General features: G+C 38.7%; 1 protein-coding gene across 5 annotated transcripts in view; it reads right to left on the bottom strand.

Moving 5' to 3' along the window:
* hmcn1 (hemicentin 1) overlaps positions 1–22,607 on the bottom strand; it is a 545,704-nt gene that overhangs the window by 232,872 nt on the left and 290,225 nt on the right. For 4 of the 5 annotated variants that reach the window (XM_059647829.1, XM_059647834.1, XM_059647832.1 and 1 more), the window contains 6 exons: positions 17,869–18,147; positions 15,300–15,584; positions 14,340–14,445; positions 10,570–10,739; positions 9,834–9,988; positions 7,686–7,809 (listed from right to left, as the gene is read on the bottom strand). In XM_059647829.1, the coding sequence (XP_059503812.1) occupies positions 7,686–7,809; positions 9,834–9,988; positions 10,570–10,739; positions 14,340–14,445; positions 15,300–15,584; positions 17,869–18,147 (1,119 nt within the window). The remainder of the gene's footprint in view (positions 1–7,685; positions 7,810–9,833; positions 9,989–10,569; positions 10,740–14,339; positions 14,446–15,299; positions 15,585–17,868; positions 18,148–22,607) is intronic. The other variant, XM_059647831.1, reaches the window with a different exon arrangement.

The following is a 22,607-nucleotide window of genomic DNA, read 5'->3' as shown; positions in this document are numbered from 1 at the left end:
CATTGATGCAGTTAAAGGAAGGCTTGATGCACAGTTGAACAAGAAGAGAACAGAGCAATAATGTGAGAAGGAGTACTATAATGAGAAGAAGCTAGTGTGGAGTATAAACACCAGCCTGGACCAGATCAAGCTGAATCAGGAATGACCTAATTCAATGCTGTGGTTCCTATGAAATTTTACATGAAGACAGTAGATTATCTGGTATTTTTCCTTGCAAAGGCTTCTCAAATCTGATGTTTTTCACAGATAATTTTCTTTTTAATGGGATTATTTAAAACTCACAGTCTTCTTGGATATTTTCTGGGGTTCAGTGATGCTGGACACTCCCATAAGTGATCCCTGCATCCTTTGTTCGGTGTTCATCCATTCTATGTATTTTGATGTATTATAACCCAAAATGGAACATCCCTTGTGTTCTGAATTAGACATGGGCTCAGAATTTCCTGGGGAAATAACAGCAAACCTGCTGCTAATGGATGCTGCTATTAAAATGGAAAAGAATACTAAATTTTGGCAAGGAAGTGATACACTGTCAGGACAATGAAATGCTTGCAATTTGTGGTGCGTATGACTTTGAGCTGAAGAAGAAGGAAAGAATGTAATGAATGGTGCATGGCGTGGCTTTCCCTACTCCGGCAAATTGTGGACTGCTAGTATAATTCATTATGTTTGCAGGTGATCTAAAAACACTAAAACAGGACAGGTTGTAAACTAACGATAACGAAGTGTGAAGCTGGATGAACACAGCAGGCCAAGCAGCATCTCAGGAGCACAAAAGTTGACGTTTCGGGCCTAGACCCTTCATCAGAGAGCCTTTTGTTGTAAATTGTTAAGTTGCTTCAGTTTAAAAATTGCAAGTGAATGTGTAAGAATCTTTTTATAGTCAACATTCAAATTACTTCATCTAGTCTCATATCCACCTTTGAAACCCCATAAAATATTTAAAAAGCATGCAATTGTGCTCTGGGTAGAGTGTGTTTGGGATAAAATACAATATTGTACCAATGTGCTTCCCAGTTCGCTGTAGTGATATGACGTATACCATGTGGTGCTTGCTGGGAGCACCCAACCTGCAGCCAACTTCAATAAAATCACAAGACAAAGCTGAATGTTGTCTTGAGTGCTCTTAATACGTTGTCAGAAGTAGAGCATACACAAGAATGTTGAGAGTTATGAAAGCTGCTTCAAATAACTGAAAGAAATGAAGAAGAACAAAGAAGCAAGTTACTGCTGAAACAACTGGCAAGACAATAGCTGCAACTATTTTTTACTTTCAGTGTTAGTTATAATGAAAGCTGATTTGAAGCAGAACTGACAAACTTTTATGTGATTCTGGGCAATCATATACTTTTGGGGATAAAACAAAAAGAAAAGAAGGCAAGTCCACTGTACGGAAAGTAGTGTTTTCACTTCAAGGAGCCTGATCACTTTGCACACAAGTGTTTGGCTAGATAAAAGCACAGAAAGCACGTACAGATGGCCAATGTAGAGAGTCAGCCAATGATTCTGACAAATCACTGTCCTGTTTGTGACTGTTGGAATGATGCCTCCAGAAGGAGAATATCAAATCAATGTCAGATTGACGCCAGTGTGTCATGCAACATCATGACCTTGTGCAAAGTGATTCAACATGGCAATTGAAAAATGAAGCCCTCGCAATTAAGGTTAAGGCTATGTCATGGTACCATACTCATACCAAGAAGACAGATTAATCAGAATCTAATGCAACAGTCAGAAAAATGACCAGAAATTCCAGATCACAGACATCAAGCAAAGCCAATTATCTCAGTTTGAGTAAGTCTAAAGCTCGAACTGGTAACACTCAACATGTCAAAATAGATTTGTAATATTTTACAGCACGTTAAACTATTGACTGCAGAAGAGATGCTGTAGAATTGAAATTATGGACTTACAGAATCTTATAGAGGACTGGATGACATGGTCTGTGTGAAAGAAGTGGCAGAATTGGGTGAGATGTCCAGGAAGTTGTATCTTGAAATGGAGATCATATCACCTCACCCTTTATCTGGCAGTGTGCTTTGTCAATCAATACAGACTAATTGTTGATGATGGCTCAAAATGTTGAAATAATATTCTTGTTGCAATCTGACCACATTCCCAACATTCTAGACATTGTGAAAGCCCAACATGGAATTTACAGTGGTTGCCTTGCAGTCTGAATTTGCCACATGCTACAATGAGCCCATTTTGGACACTGAGCACCAAAATCTCAGGGCACGATTCTTGTACACTAGCCATACCCATCCTTATCTCTGCAGACACTGGCATCTGATATGTGATAGCCTTGAAGAACCTTCATGGTACATTTCCAGTCTACTTACAGATTGCTGCTGTACTTCAAAGCTACATGGGCAACTGTAATTTGCAATGCTGCTGCAGGGTCACTGCGCTCAGGACATTGACTCTGCTCATAGACCAGATCAGACTGCATCTCTAGGCTCTTTGCTCATTATCAGAGCATTTGCACACTGGGCCAGCTTGGTGGTGACAGCATCCTTGTTGTGCCTTTTTGTGCTTTATCCTCTCATGCAGTGATACTGGGTTCAGGTTACTACTGTTCTGCCATGCCATTTAACCCTGAAACAAAGCAGAAAGTTAGCAGGCTTCACTCATGGAACTGGCACAGTAAGTCAACAGCAGCCTCCAATATGAGGCACTTAAGAGAGGAGGAGCTGAATGATAGGCCATACAACATCAGTGCTAACTCTTTCTGCCTCACCAGAGATACTATAAGTGTGAGGTATAGGAGAGAAGATCACTATCTAATCGTTATGCTACTGGAGTGGAGCATTTCACTGACCTTCTTTGTACAATGCTCTCTCCTTCGGACAGCTTCAATGTTACCACGAGAGGTGGTGACCTCTAATCAAACTAGCAGTGCCTGGCATCACTGCCTCCATTACTGGTCTTGGGGAAGAGAATGTTCCAACTATGTCCAGCAGGAGCTCCAGCAAAGATTTCCTTTTCACAGCCTTCTCTCCTCAGTCCTCAGTAACAAGCAGAGCAGCTGCCAGCACTCCTCCAAACATGCCGTGGGCTTTCAAAGATGTCACTGATGCAAGAGATATTGGTCTTGGGGCAAACAGTCCCTGGGGGGCAAATTGTTCAGGGAACAGATCAGAAATAAATTGGATGTGATACATGCCATGGGGTGGGAGTGGCAAATTTTGTAAGATTTGATATGGAAACCTACTCAGCCTTGTGGTTAGAACCCCTTTAACAAGCTCAATGCAACTTGCGCTTGGTTACAGAACTGTAAAATTCAGCCTGATGTGTTTACAGGTTTAGGATTTTCGGATATGGCGAGGGAGTCCAGTTTCCCACAGGGCCAGCCGAGAAGATGAAGTAGAAGAGAATGGAGTAATGAAGAAAGTGATGTGTCCAACAGAATGGGTTAGCAGCTTGGTAGCTGTGAAACAACCTGGAAAACTGAGATTTTGCATCAGTCCAAAGGATCCAAATAAAGCACTAAGATCTCATTATTGCTTGCCAAACATCAAAGAAATCTTGCCACAACTTGCGTTTGATGTGAAAGATGGTTACTTGATGAAAGCAATAGCTTTCTATTCACATTCTCGATGCTTTTCAGGAGGTAAAGATAGTTACTCATGCTGTTTGATACTTCCAAGACACCCGAGGAATACAAATATAGCCACCATGAGATAGATAGTAATCTTCCTGGAGTAGAAAGTATTTTGGGTGATTCTCTTGTCTATGGATGTGGAGACACAATGGAAGAAGCTACTGCTGACTACAATCACAATCTCGTGCAACTATTAGACAGAGCTCACCTGAAGGTGAACATGGAAAAACTGCATTTGAAGATGTCTGGTCCCAAATCCCAAAAAGGTTAAAGCTGTAGCTATCAGATATAAATGCAATGCTGGATTCATCAACTACTTAGCAGAATTCTTGGGCAATTTGTCTTTAGAGTGTGAACTTTTAGGTCAACTCACTGACAAGGACCTATAATTGGATTAGAGCACAACACAAGAAGCAGCATTCACTAAAATCACTTGTGAAGGTTGCACTAGCAGTGAAATGATAGCCACCTTGCAGTGTGTCATCAGCAAGACAGGACTTGGAGGAACCTTTATGCAACAAGAACAACTGGTTATATTTGCATCTCGGATGTTACTACAAATAATACGTGTTCACATTGAGAAAGCGTGCAGTGCTATTGTGTTTGTCTGTGAACATTTTCATCAATATCTACCTGAAAGAGATAAAGCAGGTAAGCGGAGCTGAGTCCACAAAAAAGATCAGCCATGATCTTATTGAATGGCAGAGCAGGCTCCAGGGGCCAGATGGCCAACTCCTGCTCCTGTTTATGTTCTTATTAATGTTACAGTCAAGACCAACTGGAAGATCTTCAAAGCCATTCCCTCAAGCCACTACTAATTGCTCCAAGTGCATGCAAAGAATGTTGCTCCAATTACAGAGGTACCATCTGGACATGCAGTACAAGCAAGGGAAACAGATGTACTTTGTTGACATGTTGTCAATAGCAGTGATCTCTGAAGAAAAGGAAGATGCTATGATAATGCTTGAAATTTACTTCTTCCAAAGAGAAGCAGCAACTCAACGTGTTTGCGATTTAATCAACCCAGCAGAGGCACTGAAAATCTAACAGACAGGTAGCTCAAATCGAGCAAACCACCTAACAAGATACAATGATCTAAGTGTTGCAAGAAGTAGTAATGAAATGACGACCTGAAACCATCAAGGACACAATTATTGCTAAAAGAGAATGTTAAATATGTAGAGATGAACCGACAGCCCAAGACAAGAGGGAATAGAGTCATTATCCTCAAGTAGTTGAGAGGAGTGGTGCTAAAGTACACCCACGCAAGCCACCAAGGGATTGAGTCAAGTCTGAGTCGGAAGGAAATGGAATCTATGGGCCAACATAACTAATGAGATCAAGGACCATATCATACAATGCGATGCTTGTAATGAGTACCAAGCTAAGCAAGTTACAGAACCAATGATGACACATAACATCCAGACAGACAGGATGTAGCTCGGCGTGGGCCTCTTCACTCCCACAGGAACTGATTATCTTGTCACTGACTACTGAAAGATAGAAGGCTGATTTCAACCACTACCAGTGAAACTGTAGAATCATGAAAGCGCACTTCAGCCATTACGCTGACATCGTGATGAATGAAAATGGCCCTCAGTTCACAAATGAAGAATTCAGGCACTTTATAATAGATTGGGAAATTCAACACCATACATCAGCACCGCCCTATTCACAGTTAAATGGAAAGGCTGAGGTGACTGAAAATTGCCAAATGAATAATAATTTTAAAAAAGAACAAATCCGGCACAGCACAGATGTCTGCAATGCAATCCTGGAATGGAGAAGTGCATGCTGAAGGCATGGAAAGGAGCCGAATACAATAACTGACATAATTCCCAAGAATGATTAACAGAATCAAGATGAAATGGCAGAAAGCCCAATTTTCATTTCAACAGCACTACTATGCCACTGCCAGAATTCACCATTGGAGAACGAGTCAGGGTGGAAAACTTAGGATGACTCGTGTTGAGAGCATCAAACTGCAACACTCAGGACCTCTCTACAACAGTTGCAACCTCAATTATATGCGGTGGAAGTGAATAACATACTGTCACAACCACAGTTGAACACAGGAGAAGCTGTTCCTCAACTGCAGGGGGCACTGATCAGGAAGAGGCAAATACACCATCTGCACTGGCAACGGAATAACCATCAATCCCAATGGTCCACGGCACTCCAATGAAGGAAATGGAAAAACAGATCACGACAAATAGCACAAGAACAACACTCCCCAGGGAAGGAGCATCAGTCTGATGAATAACTAACAATAATGTGTGCGCGCGCGCGCGCGCGCGCGCACACACACACACACACACACACACACACACACACAAAAAAGTACACTTTAAATGCTAATGCATGAGAACAAGTGTATCTATACCGTGTAACTTGATTAATTGAAAATGTAAGTGCTAATGCATACAATTTTTCTTAGTTTTTAGTATGAAAGGGGAATATTTGGGATAAAATGCAACGCTGTACCAATATGTCTGGTTATTTGCCTTAGTCATGTGACCTTTACAATGATGCACTGACTGGAAACATCCACCTAGCAGCCAGTTTCAGTCATACCACGTTCATGTAAGATTGGTGTCTTGAAAGCTCATAACTGACAGCGAACTATATTTGATCTTTGAGACGGTGATAACTGCCAATGTTGGAGCCTGGAATAACACAGTGTGGAACTGGAGCAACATAGCAGGCCAGGCAGCATCAGGGCAGCAGAAAAGCAGATGTTTCGGGTCGGGACCCTTCTTCAGGAGAAGGGTTCCGACTCTAAGCGTCAGCGTTCCTGGCTCCTCTGATGCTGCCTGGCCTGCTGTGTTCCTCCAGCTCTAGTCTATATTTGATCTTTGTCCACTTTAAAATTGGAAGAGTACAAAGTTTAAATCGTCTTTCAGACTAAGGACCAGACATTGTAAACGTTTCGGTCTTTCTTGCCTCCCTTTCAACAAGTCATTCCAAATAATCCATATTTACCTTCATCCACATCCTCCTGGACAGGTAGTTTGCAGATGACCTCCTACTCCCACTGTCTTCTCTATCTCCTGGCCTCACCAACCAAGTCTGCCATTTGATTGGATTCCAATTTACCTTATTCATTCTCCAGGTTTAAACTGAATGAAATCTCTTAGTTGAGGGGATACATGAGCAGCAACTTTCTACAAACTACTCTGTCAAGCTTTTATATGGCTGCTGGGTTTTGAAAGAAACTTAATTCCACTGGAGTTGGCCTTTATTTTAAGAATGTTACTCAAACTTAAATGATCAACGTTTTTCCTGGATGTAATTGTCAAAAATTACAAAATGTTCCACCGATTAAATAAGAATCATAAAATATGTTGCTCAAGGCCTTATGTCAGTAAATAAACTGTCACCCTTGATAAATATGGTTAAATCTCCATTAGACACACTTGTAATACCGACATGTAACATGCTGAAGTTCTGTAAGATGAAACATATTTGTAACAAAATTTAATTTACCTTTGACTGTATTTCAAATTCGATCACATAACAACTTACATTTACAAACAGACTTCAATGCAGTAAATTTTTTCAAGATGCTTCACAGGAATAGAATTAAATACTGAGTTCTTTAAAGGAGAACAGACAACTGGAGAGGCTCAGCACCCAAATTGCCAGTGATTAAAGCTGAGAATCACAAGTAGCCAGGCTTCGAGGAGTAGAGATCTTATAGAGCTATGGGTGATTACAGATAGGTATAGGACACCTCCAGTGGAGTGTTAGAAAACTGTGCAACCATGTCTCTCATTTTATTCCATTCCTCAATTTTTCCCAGGACGGATGTACTTCCTGTATTATTCCAGTACCTGCATATGCCTTTTTAAGAGATGCTAGCTTTAATACAGTGCAAACTAGCTAAAATGAATCCAAAGTGGTTATAACTTTGCACTCCCCACGGATTTTAGGATTTGGTCAGTACTGAGTTGCACACAGAAATCATTCTAATTAGAAGACAGTATTATATTGGTACACTGTTTACGCAGATAGTACAGGATAATTAAAATTATACAAATTAATTTTTTGGTGTTTTTTTTATTAAAAAGTAAGGACTTACCATGTACATAGAGTCTGATGTGCTGCTGTGCTTCTCCAGCTGAATTAGTTGCTACACAGGAATACTGGCCAGCATCTTCCAGCAAGGCATTCACAATCTGCAGCACACGACCTGCAGACTCCAGCTGCAAAAATACAGTGATATGCTAGAACATTGTGAACAAGTTACAGGTACTGCAAGTTTTGTTTATAATGAACATTTATATAATTTAAAAATCCCTGGTTTTAAACTACTTCCACATTTTAGCCCTTCCCTCAGATCAAGTCACCCAAAATTAATCCATCTTGCCTCAGGTATGGAAACAAAAGATAATTCACTGCCAGCTTGAACTGCAAAGCATTAGAAGGCATGATGCTTGAAATTTTGTAAGGAAAAGATAATGATTAAGTGTTTTTAATGCCCATTTTGAATTTTAAGGGAACTTTCACCCAGACAGCAACAAAGCAAAGACATATTAAATCAACAGCAGGAATAGCTAAAATTATGAGGTGATTTTGGTTCACCTCAGCTGATGGGACCTAATAAGTTTGGCTTTACCACACCGAAAGTTTGAGTTTCCACTGAGTTCCACAGAGTGAAAACTATTGATTTTAATGAAGTGTAAAGCCCGATGGAAAACAGGTGATCAATCAGGCTCTGTAAAATTTCTTGCAGGTGAATTGGATGAATCCTAAATCTGTAAGTTCTACAGGAGTACACAGAGGAGATTGAAAGTACTTCTCAACTTGGAAGAACATGGAATGGGGTGTAACCCCACCCACCATTACTGTCAACTGACTTCAACAAAAGTAAGACCAGTGCCAAGCCTGTACTGTACTCAGTCCAGCCAGTGCTCCTACCTATGGGTTAGGTTAAAATTGCTTCACAATTGGCCTCTTTACATTGAAAGAAGAAAGGATGGTTTAAAGGATGGTTAAAATGGAATAAAGTGTAGAAAGTTAATTCCAGAAGGTTAATTTGCTACATAAAGGAAAATTGAGATAGGTAAAATATGGTGACTGTTGTCAGAATAATATACAAGAATAAAGTACTCAACAAAAGGAACAAATTTTGGCTAGGATAACTGAAGAAAGACTGAAAGAATGATCTAGAATAGGTTAAAAATTCTCCTAATGTTTATTACACATTTATCTTGTGATCATTTCAGGCTGGAGATTGTTGAGAAAAAAAATGAAAACAATTAATTGTTTTTCAGTTAACTGAGGCCTTCCATTCATCTGAATGACCATGCATAGCTTGACATTTGAGAAAACAAAGGTTCCAGAAAAGACCAGACATTCAAGCTGAGATGATGTGTGTAGAAAAAAGTGAGACTTCTGAGGTATTTTAAAGTATTGCAAATTAATTTTTGTTTGATTTGGAACTAATGTAAATATTTCACTGCTTTGAGATAAATTCGGTATCCTATTAATAAATACAAAATAGAACTGAAATTGAAAAAGAGAGAGACAAGGAACAATGAAGATATGGCAGCCTGGAAATCCGAAATTGTGGGTTTTCCCATAGTTTTACTGAAGCTAACAGAAACTGATCTAAAATTGGTAGCAAAATACTACAGATGATGGATTAAACAGGCTAATTTTTCCTGGATTTGTGGTGGCTAACTTGGTAGTTGTGTTATCAGGAAAATTGTGTTGGAGGGGGGTATGCCATTTAAGATGGATTTCCAAGGCATTCCTGCTGTTGTTGTGTTTTCCCAGGAGCTGGTTGGAAATAGAATTGACTGCCCACCCCTGCCTCAAGCAGCCAATTAACATTATGAGGCCTTTAGTTAGGGGTTATTTTGTAGCCTAGATGTTCAGAGCAGGAGTAGGTAGGGTCTGATTGTTGAGGAGGTTGCAGAAAGGGACAGGTAGGGATGATGTTAAGTTCACACCCATCCAGAGACATCAGCATCAGCCGACATCTTGACTGCAATATCGTGGAAGTGTTGTTCTGTTGGAAATGCTGCTTTCAAGATGAGATATTGACAAAAGCATAAACTTTTTTTATATCTAAAACTTGCAATAATGTTTTGTTTTCTATCCACTATGGTACAGTTGGAACTTCTAATTCCTTGCCAACTGAGCATTCTTCAGACGTGATTCTAGAAAATATTTAAAATACTTTGATGTATTTAAAGTGTCTCACGTATTTCAGTGAACATACCTTGATGTTTCCCCCTGCTGTGTTTATTGGACGTCCATCTTTGAGCCAGGTGATGGCAGGATGTGGAATGCCATTGGCTACACACTGCAAGTTTACAGTTTTATGGACAACTACCGTTCGTTCAGAAGGTCCTGTTGATCTAATTGTTGGTGAAACTGCATTGATGTGAAAAAAGAAACAGTTCAGTTTTCATTGAAACATAAATGAATTTCTGGCTGCAAAAATCTGGCTGAAAACTAACTGAGTCAGTACAATTAATTCTCAGGAAGAAGACTTGGTCATGCCACATGAACAGTCACAGAAAATTTAAAAAAATGGGGTGAACAAAGAATCTTTGGAGATTAATTATTTAGAAAGAATGCCAACTGATAAACACTAGGAATTTATTAAAATAAGGCTTCTGATTTAACTTTATTAAAGACGATATAGTTTACAAAATGTAGACTCAGAATATACAGAAAACAGATTGTGCACTGTGGCTGGGCCATTTGTTGCACGACCATCAGAAGTTGGGTACTTAGTCCTTGAAAAGGAAGGAAGAATTTGTACAATTTCTACCTCATGTCATTAATTGAAGACATTGCGACACTATCAGAGGCCAAGGAGATATCTCCAATCACCCACCAGCTCAGTTCTATCTGTTAAGCATTAAACTGAGTATAAAGTAAATTAAAATTAAAGTAAAGAAAAACAAAACAAAAGCATTTTAACAATCTGTTCTGGATTTGCAAGTTACCCTGAACTTTGACATTGAATTCCCGCTGTTGACTGCCTGCTTCATTTGTAGCTACACATTGGTATCTGCCTGTGTCAGAGACTTGAGCTTGAGAGATGATTAACTTCTGGCCATTATCTAAAATTTGAACGCCAGCCATGGTTTTAATACGTTGTCCATCCTTTAGCCACCTATAATAAAAACATTATTTTTAAGAAATAACTATATAATGTACAAATATTTATTGTCAGTGCATGTAATAGCAAAATACCTTTAAAATTGTAATCTACATAACTGTACAACTCATTCAAAAAATATTTGTTACCTGCTTTTGACTTTTGCATATACACTTTCATCAGGACTGAACTTCTACAAATATAAGGACCTAAGAAATAGCACCAGGAATAAACATGGTCAAACTTCTACATCAACTTCATTTATCCCCACTATCCCCAATGCTTTCCATTCCTTTAGTCAGTAAAACTCCATCAGTCTCAATGTTGAAAAAACTCGTTCAATCAGCATTTGAAGTCTCTGGGTTACAGAATTCCAAAGTGTAAACTGGGCAATTTATTTTCAACACAAAGCCTGTAAAAATTGGAACCAGGAAACTTTTGTTAGAAACAGTCTGAAATATCCTCAGAATATTTTCCTTTGGAAAAAATGTGACAGTGGCCTTTTCCGGTTTTCATAAACTGCTCATCTGTATTCTCATTTGTGTGGAATTGGTGTATGATAGTCATAAGCTTCATTGTTGGAAACATCATTGCAGCCTTTACGGGTCAGGATTCATTTTTCAGCAGCAGATATGAGACACAGGTAAGAGTTTGGGTTATTGAGGAACATGTTTTGGAAATGCAATTTGCTAAGAATATGACAACTTTAATCCCATGTGTCTATTGTAGATTATAGCAGCCAAACACCTCCATGATGGCAGCACAGTGGCTCTGTGGTTAGCACTGTTGCCTCACAGCACTAGGGACCTGGGTTTGATTCCACCCATAGGTGACTGTCTGTGTGGAGTTTTCATGTTATCCCTGTATCTGCGTGGGTTTCCTCTGGGTACTCCCATTTCCTCCCACAGTCCAAAGATGTGCAGGTTAGGTGGATTGGTTGTGCTAAATTAACTGTAGTGTCCAGGGATGTCAGGCTAGGTAGGAAATGCAGGGTAGGGACGGTGAGACTGTTTGGGAGGGTCAGTGTAGATTCGAAGGGTTGAATGGCCTGCTTCCACAATGTAGGGGTTCTACGATGATCTGAGGCATCAGGTGGCAGCTATCAACAGTTAAATGACCACCAACCGCTATAATGCAGCCCTACTGCCCTCAAGGATCAAAATGTGTCTTTTCAAATTAGGTCTGATAATGTCACATAGTCCTGGGTGGAGAACTAAGGACTTCATCTCTAGATTTTGATGGGACAGATGTATTACTTCTTGCTCCTGATTGGCTAGTTAGACATTATCACCAAGACAAATTTAATTTGCACTTATTGCTAATCTTACAATAAACCATATTTTGTTGTTAAGTACCTGTGTTATCATGAAGCAGCGGTTCATCCTCTAAGTGCTCATCAACAGGCCCCTGCACCCACTATAGAAAGAAGGATGGATGCCAACACTCTACCCCAACCCAACTTGTTATTGTTTGATTCTGCACCTACCAACTTGGGAGCTAATGTGGATGATGTACAGTAAGTCCTCCAACCACCATCTCTATTGATGACAACTGAACCCAATACGTGTTTGGGGGTCAGTTCGCTCGGATGGCTGGCTTGCAATACAGAATGATGCCAATGGCATGGGTTTAATTCCTGTACCAGTCGAGGTTATCCTGAAGGACTCTCCTTCTCAGCCTCACCTCAGGTGTGGTGACCCCAACTGTCACCAGTTACCTCTCTCTAATGAGAGAGCAGCCCTTTGGTCCAGTAGGACCACTTTTACCCAATATGTAAAAATATTTAGTACAGCAAAAAGATGATGATGTCTTTATCACTATTTGACTTTCTGATGGTGAGACTCTACCCTTATGGTTTCTATCACCACCATCACTATCGGCCTAATTTGTAATACCAGTATTTGCAAATAAGATCGGAAGACCAGAAGTAGACCATTTGAGTCTGCTACACCATTCACTGAAATTATGACCGATCTGATAATTCTCAGTTCCACTTTCCTGCCTTTTACCCATCCCCTTATTTCCTTGATTAAAAATCTGGCTGAGTCTTGAATATTCTGAACAACCCAGTTTTGTCAGCTCTCTGCGGTAACAAATTCCACAGATTAACTACCATTAGAGACAAAAAAAGTCATCATTTCTGTCTTAAAAGGGCAACCCCTTACACTGAGATTATGCCCTCTGATCCTAGGCCCTCACACAGGTGGAAACAACTCTCCACATTTACCTATCACGCCTCCTCAGAATCTTGTACATTTCCAAAAGGTCATCTCTCATTCTTCTATACCTCAATGAGTACAGACCCAACATACTCAACCTCTTCTCATAAGAAAATCCCTCCATATCCAGGATCAATTTGGTCAATGTTCTTTGGACTGCCTCCAATGTCAACATATATATATTTCCATTCCACTTGTAACAGGTTGCCATCCTGAAATGCACCACCCCCATCACCGTTATTTTCACTGTCTGTCTTCTATTTGTTAGTTAATCCTCTAGCCATACTATTATATCAACCTCAACTCCATGGGCTCATATCTTATTAAGTAGCCCCTTACACCCAATAACTTATCAAAACATTTTGGAAACACAATATATTCTACTGATTGCACTCTATCTATCCTGCTTTTTACCTCACCAAAAGAATTGTAACAAATTTGTCAACTTTGACAGCCCCTTCATGAGGCCTTGCTGATTCTGTTCAATTGCGTTATGCATTTCTATACACTCTGCTGTTGTATCCTTTATAATAGACTCTAACATTTTCCCAATGACTATTATTGGGGAGAGGATTGTCTAGTCATAATATCCAGAGACCCAAGCATATTTCTCAGACGTGGGTTCAGATCCCACTAGGGCAGATGGTGGAATTTGAATTCAGTAACAGAAAAGTCTGGAATTAAGAATCTAATGATGATCATGATTCCATTGTTGATTATCAGGGAAAACCCATCCGGTTCATTAATATCCTTTAGGGAAGGAAACTGCCATTCTTATCTGGTCTGTCTTACATGTGATTCCAGACCCACAGCAATGTTGTTGACTCTAAACTGCCCTCTGGCCAATGAATGTTAGCCTAGCTAGTAGCGTCCTCATCCTGTGAATGAATAAAAAAAAGTAAGCTAATTGGCCTACTGTTTCCTGTCTTACATCACTTTTTGAATAAGGGTGTTACATTGGTAGTTTTCCAATTGTTTGGGATTTTTGCATAATCTAAGGATTTTTGGAACATTATTATCAGTGCACCCATCATCGCGTAGCGACTTGGTATACTATCTTGAAATTCCACACATCAATATCCAGGGGTCATTTCAGTACATTGGCCCATTTGTTTCCCTGGTACTTGTTAACCTAATTGCTGTTGTATTTATTTCCCCCCAATAAATTACTGCTTGATTATTTAGTATTTTTAGAATGCTATTAATGTCCTCTACTGTGAATACCAATGCAAAATATTTATTCAACTCTTCTACCATTCCCTGCTCCCTGTTACCATTTCCCCAAACTCAATCTCTAAGGGGGTTACATTCACTTCAGCCTCACTCTTCCTTTTTCTACATTTAAAGAAGCTCCTACTGTCTGTTTTTGTATTACTTGCTCTTGCTGAAGTCTTACATGATATTTGGAGGAGGAGTTCCTTTTGCGTCACACTTGAGTTCCAGTGGATTGTGGACAACTACAGTGGTATCTGTGGCATCATTTCCTTCTATATTTGGTGGCACTGTACAAAATGCAGAAAAAAGAGCTTTGTTGCATCCAAATCACATGGATAGTGCTATACAAAATAACCAGTCAACTAAAACTCATTTTTGAAATACTTTCTACATTCTGCTGAATGCAGCAAAATATTGCAACATTTGTTCATTCCAACCATATGCTCTATAAACAAGTATTACCATCCATTTTAACCTCTGCTAATATTATGTATCTATTTCAATATTTAAACTGCTGATATTTTCTTATCCATAAAACGCAGAGATTTTTTTTGCAATCAATCTATCCAGATTATAAAGAAGAGTAAATGTAAAAACATAACAGTTTGTGTTCAAGATACGCTTTGAATAGTAAGTAAGAATTTGATTAGGCCAAATATTTGCACAATTTACTATTATAAGCCTCAAAAGGTGAGTGAAAGAATAAGTTTTTCTTATTAGAAATTTGGTCCACAGTTTAAATGATATTGACTATGGGTTAAGTGCTATTGCACAGATGTGGAGATGTCTTATTGTTCACTTAAAGGAAATTCAAATGAAAAAAGGTTTCTCTTAATTTATACGCCAATATTAATGTTTGTTAGAAGAATTTTAACTGAGTGAAGGATAGATCAAAGCACCATTATATAATAAGATGGTTGAGCATAATCATAACCTTCCAACAAAATTATTCATTTTAAAGTGATCAAGGTTCCCAGCAATGATGAGACAGATGTTCATCGTAAGTGGTAAGACTACTTTCATGCTTGTAGAGAGTTAGTATCTGGCTAGAGTTCAATTCCTATCAGTGACCCATTTATTGTGGCATTTTGATAGGAATGGGGGCTGCAGAATTAGTCCATAAATTCTTTTATCTCCTTACCTAAAACATCAATGGTGTACTCTATTTTACTTTCGCCAGAAATACTGCTAGCCACACAAATGTATCCACCAGCATTAGGAACAGATGCATTGAGGATTTCTAACTTTCTGCCTCCCTGAAGGAGGCGGATGTTATCATTAGGTTTCACAGGTACTCCATCCTTCAACCACGTGAGAACAGGAGGGGGATAACCAGATGCATCACACTGCAGAGCCACTGAGCTACTGACAGAGACCTTCTTATGCAGAGGACCATTGGTACCTCCCCCTTCAATGTGAGGAGGAACTGAAAAATAAATTTAGACATTAGAATAAATATACCCTTTAAATACGCTTTTAATACTATAGACTTTTAGAATGAAATGGCGGGCAGGATGCGCATGCTTAGACTAGATCTCTATTTCCAACAGGACTGGCATTTTAAAAACACTTTCTCCTCTTTTAACATCAAAAAATAGGCTGAATCTGACGAAGAGTTTTTTCAAAAAAAGTCCCTATGCGATATTGCTTTGGTTGACAAGCCATCTTGTGTATTTACAAAGTAAATTACCATTTTGTCCTACAGTGTCGACAGAGCTTTTTTTGACATTTCATGAAGGACTGTTCATCGTCAACAGTTGGCCGAGTTTCAGAAGCACCATTATCTCAGTAGCTGATTCTACGTTCACGATTTGAACGGCCATTTAAAGAGGTTATTAAAAGATTATCTAAATTTGATGTGAGCATATTAACTTAGTATAGTGGTGAAACAGGGTTATGAGAGACCTAGAGGAATGGGGTTGTCAAAAGTGAGGGTCAGACAGCCGAAACACTTCCAGAGTATATGGCCAGACAAGAAGAATTAAGGTGGCCTTGAAAGCAACCCACTTTATAACAGTTCAGTGGGTCCAATTTCATTCCACCTTGTCACCCCAGAGTGAAAGTTGGGTCTAATCATGACCTTACCAAAAATCTGACCCATTGTATTAGTTCCCAAATGGTTCAGATAGGAATCATTGTACCAAGTATAAATCACCATACTAAGATAACAGCTGATAAAACTGAAACTGGCTGGAATATTCTAATTAGCCTTCATGCAAAATGGCTATGGACATAGGTAAAAATTATCCAAATTTCCTTTTTAGATAGTTCCTGGGAAGGGAACTATCTTGACGAGAACCGTGAGTTCTCATAGTGCCATTACAAATACTCATTCCTCAACTAAAAACGATTGGCCATTCATTTGATTTGCTGATTACAAATTGGCACAGTAGACAAATTGGTCTATATGACCGGAATTCAAGCATTCAATTTACTTTGAGACACTCAGACACATCCTAAAAGAAAAAAGAACTTGCACCATTTTTATAGCTGTTTCCATGTTGCCATTGATCCAAATGGTTTGCAGCCAATAACGTTTGAATTGCACTTATTGTTGTTTTTCGGCAAACATAACACAGTGTGGATCTAGGGGAGCACAGCAGGCCAGGCAACATCAGAGAGCAGGAAAGTTGACTTTCAGGTCGGAATCCTCCTCCTTCTTTCTGACGAAAGGTCCCAACCTGAAATGTCAGCTTTCCTGCTCCTCTGATGCTGCTTGGCCTGCTGTGCTCCTCCAGCTCCATACTGTGTTATCTCTGACTCCAGCATCAGCAGTTCTTACTATCTCTGTCAGCAAATATAGTTGCCTATTTGAGCTTGAGATCCTGAAAATAGCAATGAAATGAGCACCATTCTGTTTCTTATGGTGTTGAGAGTGGGGCAGATACTACATAGATTAAAATTCTGTTCATTCTGGGTAAGCATGTCAGGTGAGAACATGGCAACCCCACACTCTGAGGCTTCTTCTGTTGCTCATAGGTCCAAACAAAAAGAATAGCTACTTTGTTGAGTTGTTACATGATAGCCATTACCCATTGGAACTACATTGGAACTGAGTCCATTACATTTAGGAAGTAATGGAAGAAAAATATGGGGGGTGAGGAGGAATAGAAGATAGCACCGAGCAGCAATATTCAAAACTGTGAATGTTACTTAAATGCAACACATTCCTTAAATAGTTTGTACTGTTGATTTATTACAATTGAATTTTTTATTTTCTTGAACAATAAATTTATCAATACAACAACGTACAATTTCTGTGCCATCTATGGTCAAAACCTCAATATCTTTGTAAACCCCAAGAAAATTTTGCACATTGTCACTTTCTGTGTTTAATTACACTACCGGTGAAATTATAATGTCAAATAGTTGAAAACACAGAATTGTAGATTAAGGAGTACCGCAAAAAAAAACTGCCCATTGTAAATCAGACTGGTCCAACACTGCAATCAGTGGTATCACAAGTGGTGAAATCTAAACTCTTCTCTCCTACATTTCTAGGGGGAAATATGCCTCAACTCACTTGGAAATGGGGGTACAGATACCGAATATATTAATCTATTTCTAAATTTGCAAGAAAACAACATATTTTGCGTAAGAGATGCAACAAAATTGAATCAATATTTATTGGCTTGCCTGGCTGGAAACACAAGCTTACAAAATGAAGGAGAAGGGTAAAAGATAAAGAAATATACAAGGCAAATTCTCACCGTACACATCCAACACATAGTGTTTTTCAGCAATTCCGGCAATGCTGGTGACACGACAAGTATATTGGCCTGTATCCGATACATGGGCCTGGGGGATCTGAAGGAATTGCCCTCTGTTAATATATATAGCGTGGGGACTAGAGATGATTGGTCGATCAGCTTTGTACCATGTTATAGCAGGCAGGGGAATGCCACGAGCTTCACATTCCAAGGTCATAGCATGATTCAGCAAAACTGTCAGGTTCGTTGTGATGTTACCACCTTTGATACTTGGTGGGACTTTTGGAAAAATGAGAAGAAAGCAGTGTCAATGTAATAAGAGGTAAATTGAAATAAATGCTCTACAGTTTCTGATTATGCAGCAACCCAGCAATAGAATCATACACCTTCAGTTTCAAAGAAGGTAGTGACATATTCCAGCTTTTACTTATATTTAAAATTATCAGACCTTACTGAGTCAGTTTATCGCTCGAGACTGGAACCACACTTCCAGTCTCAGGAGACAAATTTGAGCATATATGGTGATCTGGGCTGACAACTCAGTCAGTACACCACATGTTATGGTATTGATTCACAAAGAACAGGAAAGCCTCAAGTTGAATTCCTTGTATCTCCCGAGTTGATTCATCACAAGTGAGGCAGAGCTATTTATCTTTAGTGCCCCAGAGTAAGGTAGCAGGAACTGGATACTGACTAAATGAGCCAAATTCCATACATTGTTAACTAAAGTCTAACAACAGAATTAAGCTAATGTTAACAGCTGTTAGTGCCTGTGATCCGTGTGGTCCAGATCATTATGAACTGAAGCATACAGTGTGATGAGATCGTTATTATAATGACAGATAAAGTCACATGACAACCAACTGCTCAGTCATCAATGACCAGCATTGGTCTACAATGATAAATCTTTTCAGTTCATTGTATTTAAAAGAGATGATTGAGCATTGGGGAAACAACGCTTCTCACATTTTTAAATCTTGCATCTGCATTGAGTACTTTTAAGATTACCTATATGTTGGATGAGATATTAGATCATACCTGCCTGTTCCCAAGGTTCAAATTAAAGTTACAAATTGAATGGCACCTTTTAAGATCAACAATTAGTTCTTTTGATTTTCTTCTCTCAAACAACTCCAAGAGCAGTCTAATAATTTATCTCTGTTGTTAATAGTATCTCCTTACGAGGCCTTATTATTGCTTTGAAAGATGTAATAAAACAAGTTTAAATACAAGTTTTTCTTAAATGTTGGACAAAGATTTCTTGCCATTACACAAACATTGTTCTTAATATCAGAGTAGCAATCCATTAAAATGGAATTTCAATTGCTAGATCTACAAGCACTGTTGTTCAGAACATCAGTACAATGCCAGTTTCTGTACAATTGTATTTAATGTTATGCTAAATATTAAGCTAGAGCTTGCTACCAACTAGGAATTGGGGACAGAACATAAAAACATATTGCAATTAGACCCTCAGCAGCTACAAGAGAGGAAATTTTCAGTCCACTTCTTTAGGCCTGATTGTAACCCAGGTCCGGATATGAAAATGTAGGTTGTAACGTAGTGATTTTGTGTCAAAAGATATTCAGTTCTATGTTAACATTTGGCCTACCTAAATATCCTAATCAGTCAAACATCAAGACTCTGTTGACATGAAATCAACCCAAACTACATAAGCGAGTTGAATTCATACAAAACTTCAAAGAAGTGATTTTTCCTTAACTTTGAAATGCAATTGAGAGTGTATTAATTGATGTTAATCTAATGATTAACTTACAACCAATATAAGGAGATAGCTGAAACTATCAGGACTAATTTTGAAAATGTGCGTTAATAGTAATGGCTACCACCCACTGACATTGTTTACTGGGATATTTCAGTTGCATGTTGTTCAATTTTCCACTAAGTAAAACAACAATAGCTGTCCAATTTGTAATAACTTTGGGAAAGGCTCCCTGAAAGTAGGATGTATTTCATCAATCAGCTACTGTATCTTAGACAATCCAGTTGTATACAAATCCTTCATATATTCCATTCATTTTTAAAATTGATTTGACTTAAATGAGGAATAAAAACTGAAAATAGTCGAAATGTTCACAAATAAATTCTGATGAAAGATCCTATTTGAAATGTTAAAGGTACCAATAACCCACTCATTATTTCCAAATGGTCAGTCTTTTTTCAGATTACCAGCATTGTATTTTAATCTGATATTTCAATATTCTTAAACAACAAAATGTCATCGGTATATAATCTAACAAAATAACAGATATAAACAATGCATGTGTTAGCTGTATTAGCTCAGATGTATAAATTTTGCAGAGCTAGGATATTTTGTCTGTTGTGGGAATTCTAGTCTCACAGCCATGCATATATTTATGAAATATTCCATGATCTCTACTCTGCAGTGTCAATGGGCAGAGATTGTGGCAGACATAATGGGAACTGCAGATGCTGGAGAATCCAAGATAACAAAGTGTGAAGCTGGATGAACACAGCAGGTCAAGCAGCATCTCAGGAGCACAAAAGCTGATGTTTCGGGCCTAGACCCTTCATCAAACAGGCTCACTGATGAAGGGTCTAGGCCCGAAACGTCAGCTTTTGTGCTCCTGAGATGCTGCTTGGCCTGCTGTGTTCATCCAGCTTCACACTTTGTTATCAGAGATTGTAGCAGGTTGGGGCATGCTGCAGTTAACTGTGACAGGAGCCTCTGGCTGTTGGTAGAACTACAATATACAGAATGGAATCTTAAGAGAAATCTTAGAATCCTTGAACTCTTTCAATTCTGTGAAAGGACAACTAGTTCCAATCCATTATTCTTTTCCATTGCCCTGAAAATATTTTATTTTTAAGAATATATCTAATTCAACGTTGCAATTTTCTCTGTCTCACTGTATTCTTCAGGCATTTCCCCCATTGTATTTTCCATTTTAAATACATTTTTTATGCTGTAGCCTTGCAATTACTTGTAGGTTTCCTGGCATTTAATATTTTTATCCCATATTTGAGAAAGTAGATGCCAGCGACTATCAAGAGTCCTTGGTTTGCTGTACAGATACACTTGCAGGCATATCTCTATTGTTCACATATTATTTCACTATGCTTTATCATGTTTGTACAATAGCAATCTTTTGCTTGGATACAAAATCAAGAAAACACGAACATATTTGGGATTGCAATGGAATGCAACGCATGGTCATTTTTCATCTTGGGAAGACACAGATCACATCCATTGATATTTAATTTACACACAACAGCAAATTTAAATGATTTGCTGAGGATTTCTCACTTTTTAAAATTACTTGTCCAATACTTTTGCCAAGTGGGTCATATAGCTGAGTATTGGACTGCTGTGATTGGCAGTCGTACACATAAATATGCCTATGCCACACCACATTTAGACAAAGAAATATCAGTCGTGTGTCAGGCTCAAGAGACAAATGATATTCAATTTCTCAAAGGATCAATTTTTTTCTCTGTTAGGTCTTATCAAAATTATTACTTTCAAGTATGTAATCCACAATGAGAAATTAAACAATTAAAGAGGGCTTCACAGCTGCTGAGCACGATATTGTAGTTAAACATTAATTTTCAAGCACTCATTGGACTTAGTCTCTGATATCCAAGGGGCACAATGATCTAAAGCATTTTTGTTTTTGTCAGTCAGCATGTTGTAAATTTATCCAGCTTTTTTACATCTGATGTTTGGTTAATCTATATTGTGACTATAATTCTTGATAAGCAACATCTGGTTTCCTTCTTGCTGAAGTGCAAGAATCCAGCTTTCTCTAAGAATAACAGATGTTAGTCTTCCTACACATACTATTAGTTTCCTTAATTAAATCATTACCTTTTTTCACCTTTTCTGTATCATGAATAGCACTTGGTCAGAAGGGAATTGATGTTGACCTTTGCATGAGGGGGCCTGCTTCCATTTACAGAGACTACCCTTCACATTTTAATCCTTTTTTTCCCCACTGATTGGAAGGCATTTTTCCAACTTGCAAAATTTCCCTCATACCAATATTTACCTGATGACAGTTGAACATCAAGCTTTTGCAAACTTTCAAACAAATTTAATCATATAAACTTGTATCTTAGCTCTATTAAAAAGTATTTGTAAATTCCAATCTTTACAAGTACATCAACAAAAGAGGAATTCCAGTACAAGGTAAAGCTGCCATAGTCTTAACAGGCCATAGGGCTGCATTCTCATCAGAGAGAGACATGATGGTGGCTTAATCGGAGAGTCATTGTGCCTCAGGCAAGGGGACAGGTGAGAAGGACTTCAGGGTAAACTCAGCAAGTGAAGGAATTGAACTCTCACTGTTGGCATCATTCTGCATCACAAACCAACTATCCAGCCAATACGGGGAGAGTGCAGGGAAGTGGAGTTGAAATGCCCATCAGCCATGATTTAAATGGTGGAGTGGACTTGATGGGCTGAATGGCCTTACTTCCATTCCTATGTCTTATGGTCTTATGGTCTTAATTAAACTAACTGATCCCCAATGATTCATTATAGATTAGACGAGAATAAAGTTGACGAATTGTGGAATGAGTACATCTGAATAATCATTTTTTTCTCTGTCTTCAAGACTGCAGTTCCTTATTTCCTTTTATCCAAAGCGGGGTTGTTCACTGATAAGCTGCTCAGATACTGAAGAGGTCCATGTTCAAATGCAACAAAACATGGACAGCATCCAGATTTGGGTTCAGTGGAAAGTAATATTTGTGCC

The sequence above is a fragment of the Stegostoma tigrinum genome, chromosome 8 (genome assembly GCF_030684315.1).
Source record: "Stegostoma tigrinum isolate sSteTig4 chromosome 8, sSteTig4.hap1, whole genome shotgun sequence".
NCBI classification, from domain to species: Eukaryota; Metazoa; Chordata; class Chondrichthyes; order Orectolobiformes; family Stegostomatidae; genus Stegostoma; species Stegostoma tigrinum.
Note: the sequence above shows the minus strand (reverse complement) of the source record. Positions and strands in the feature narration are given on the sequence as shown.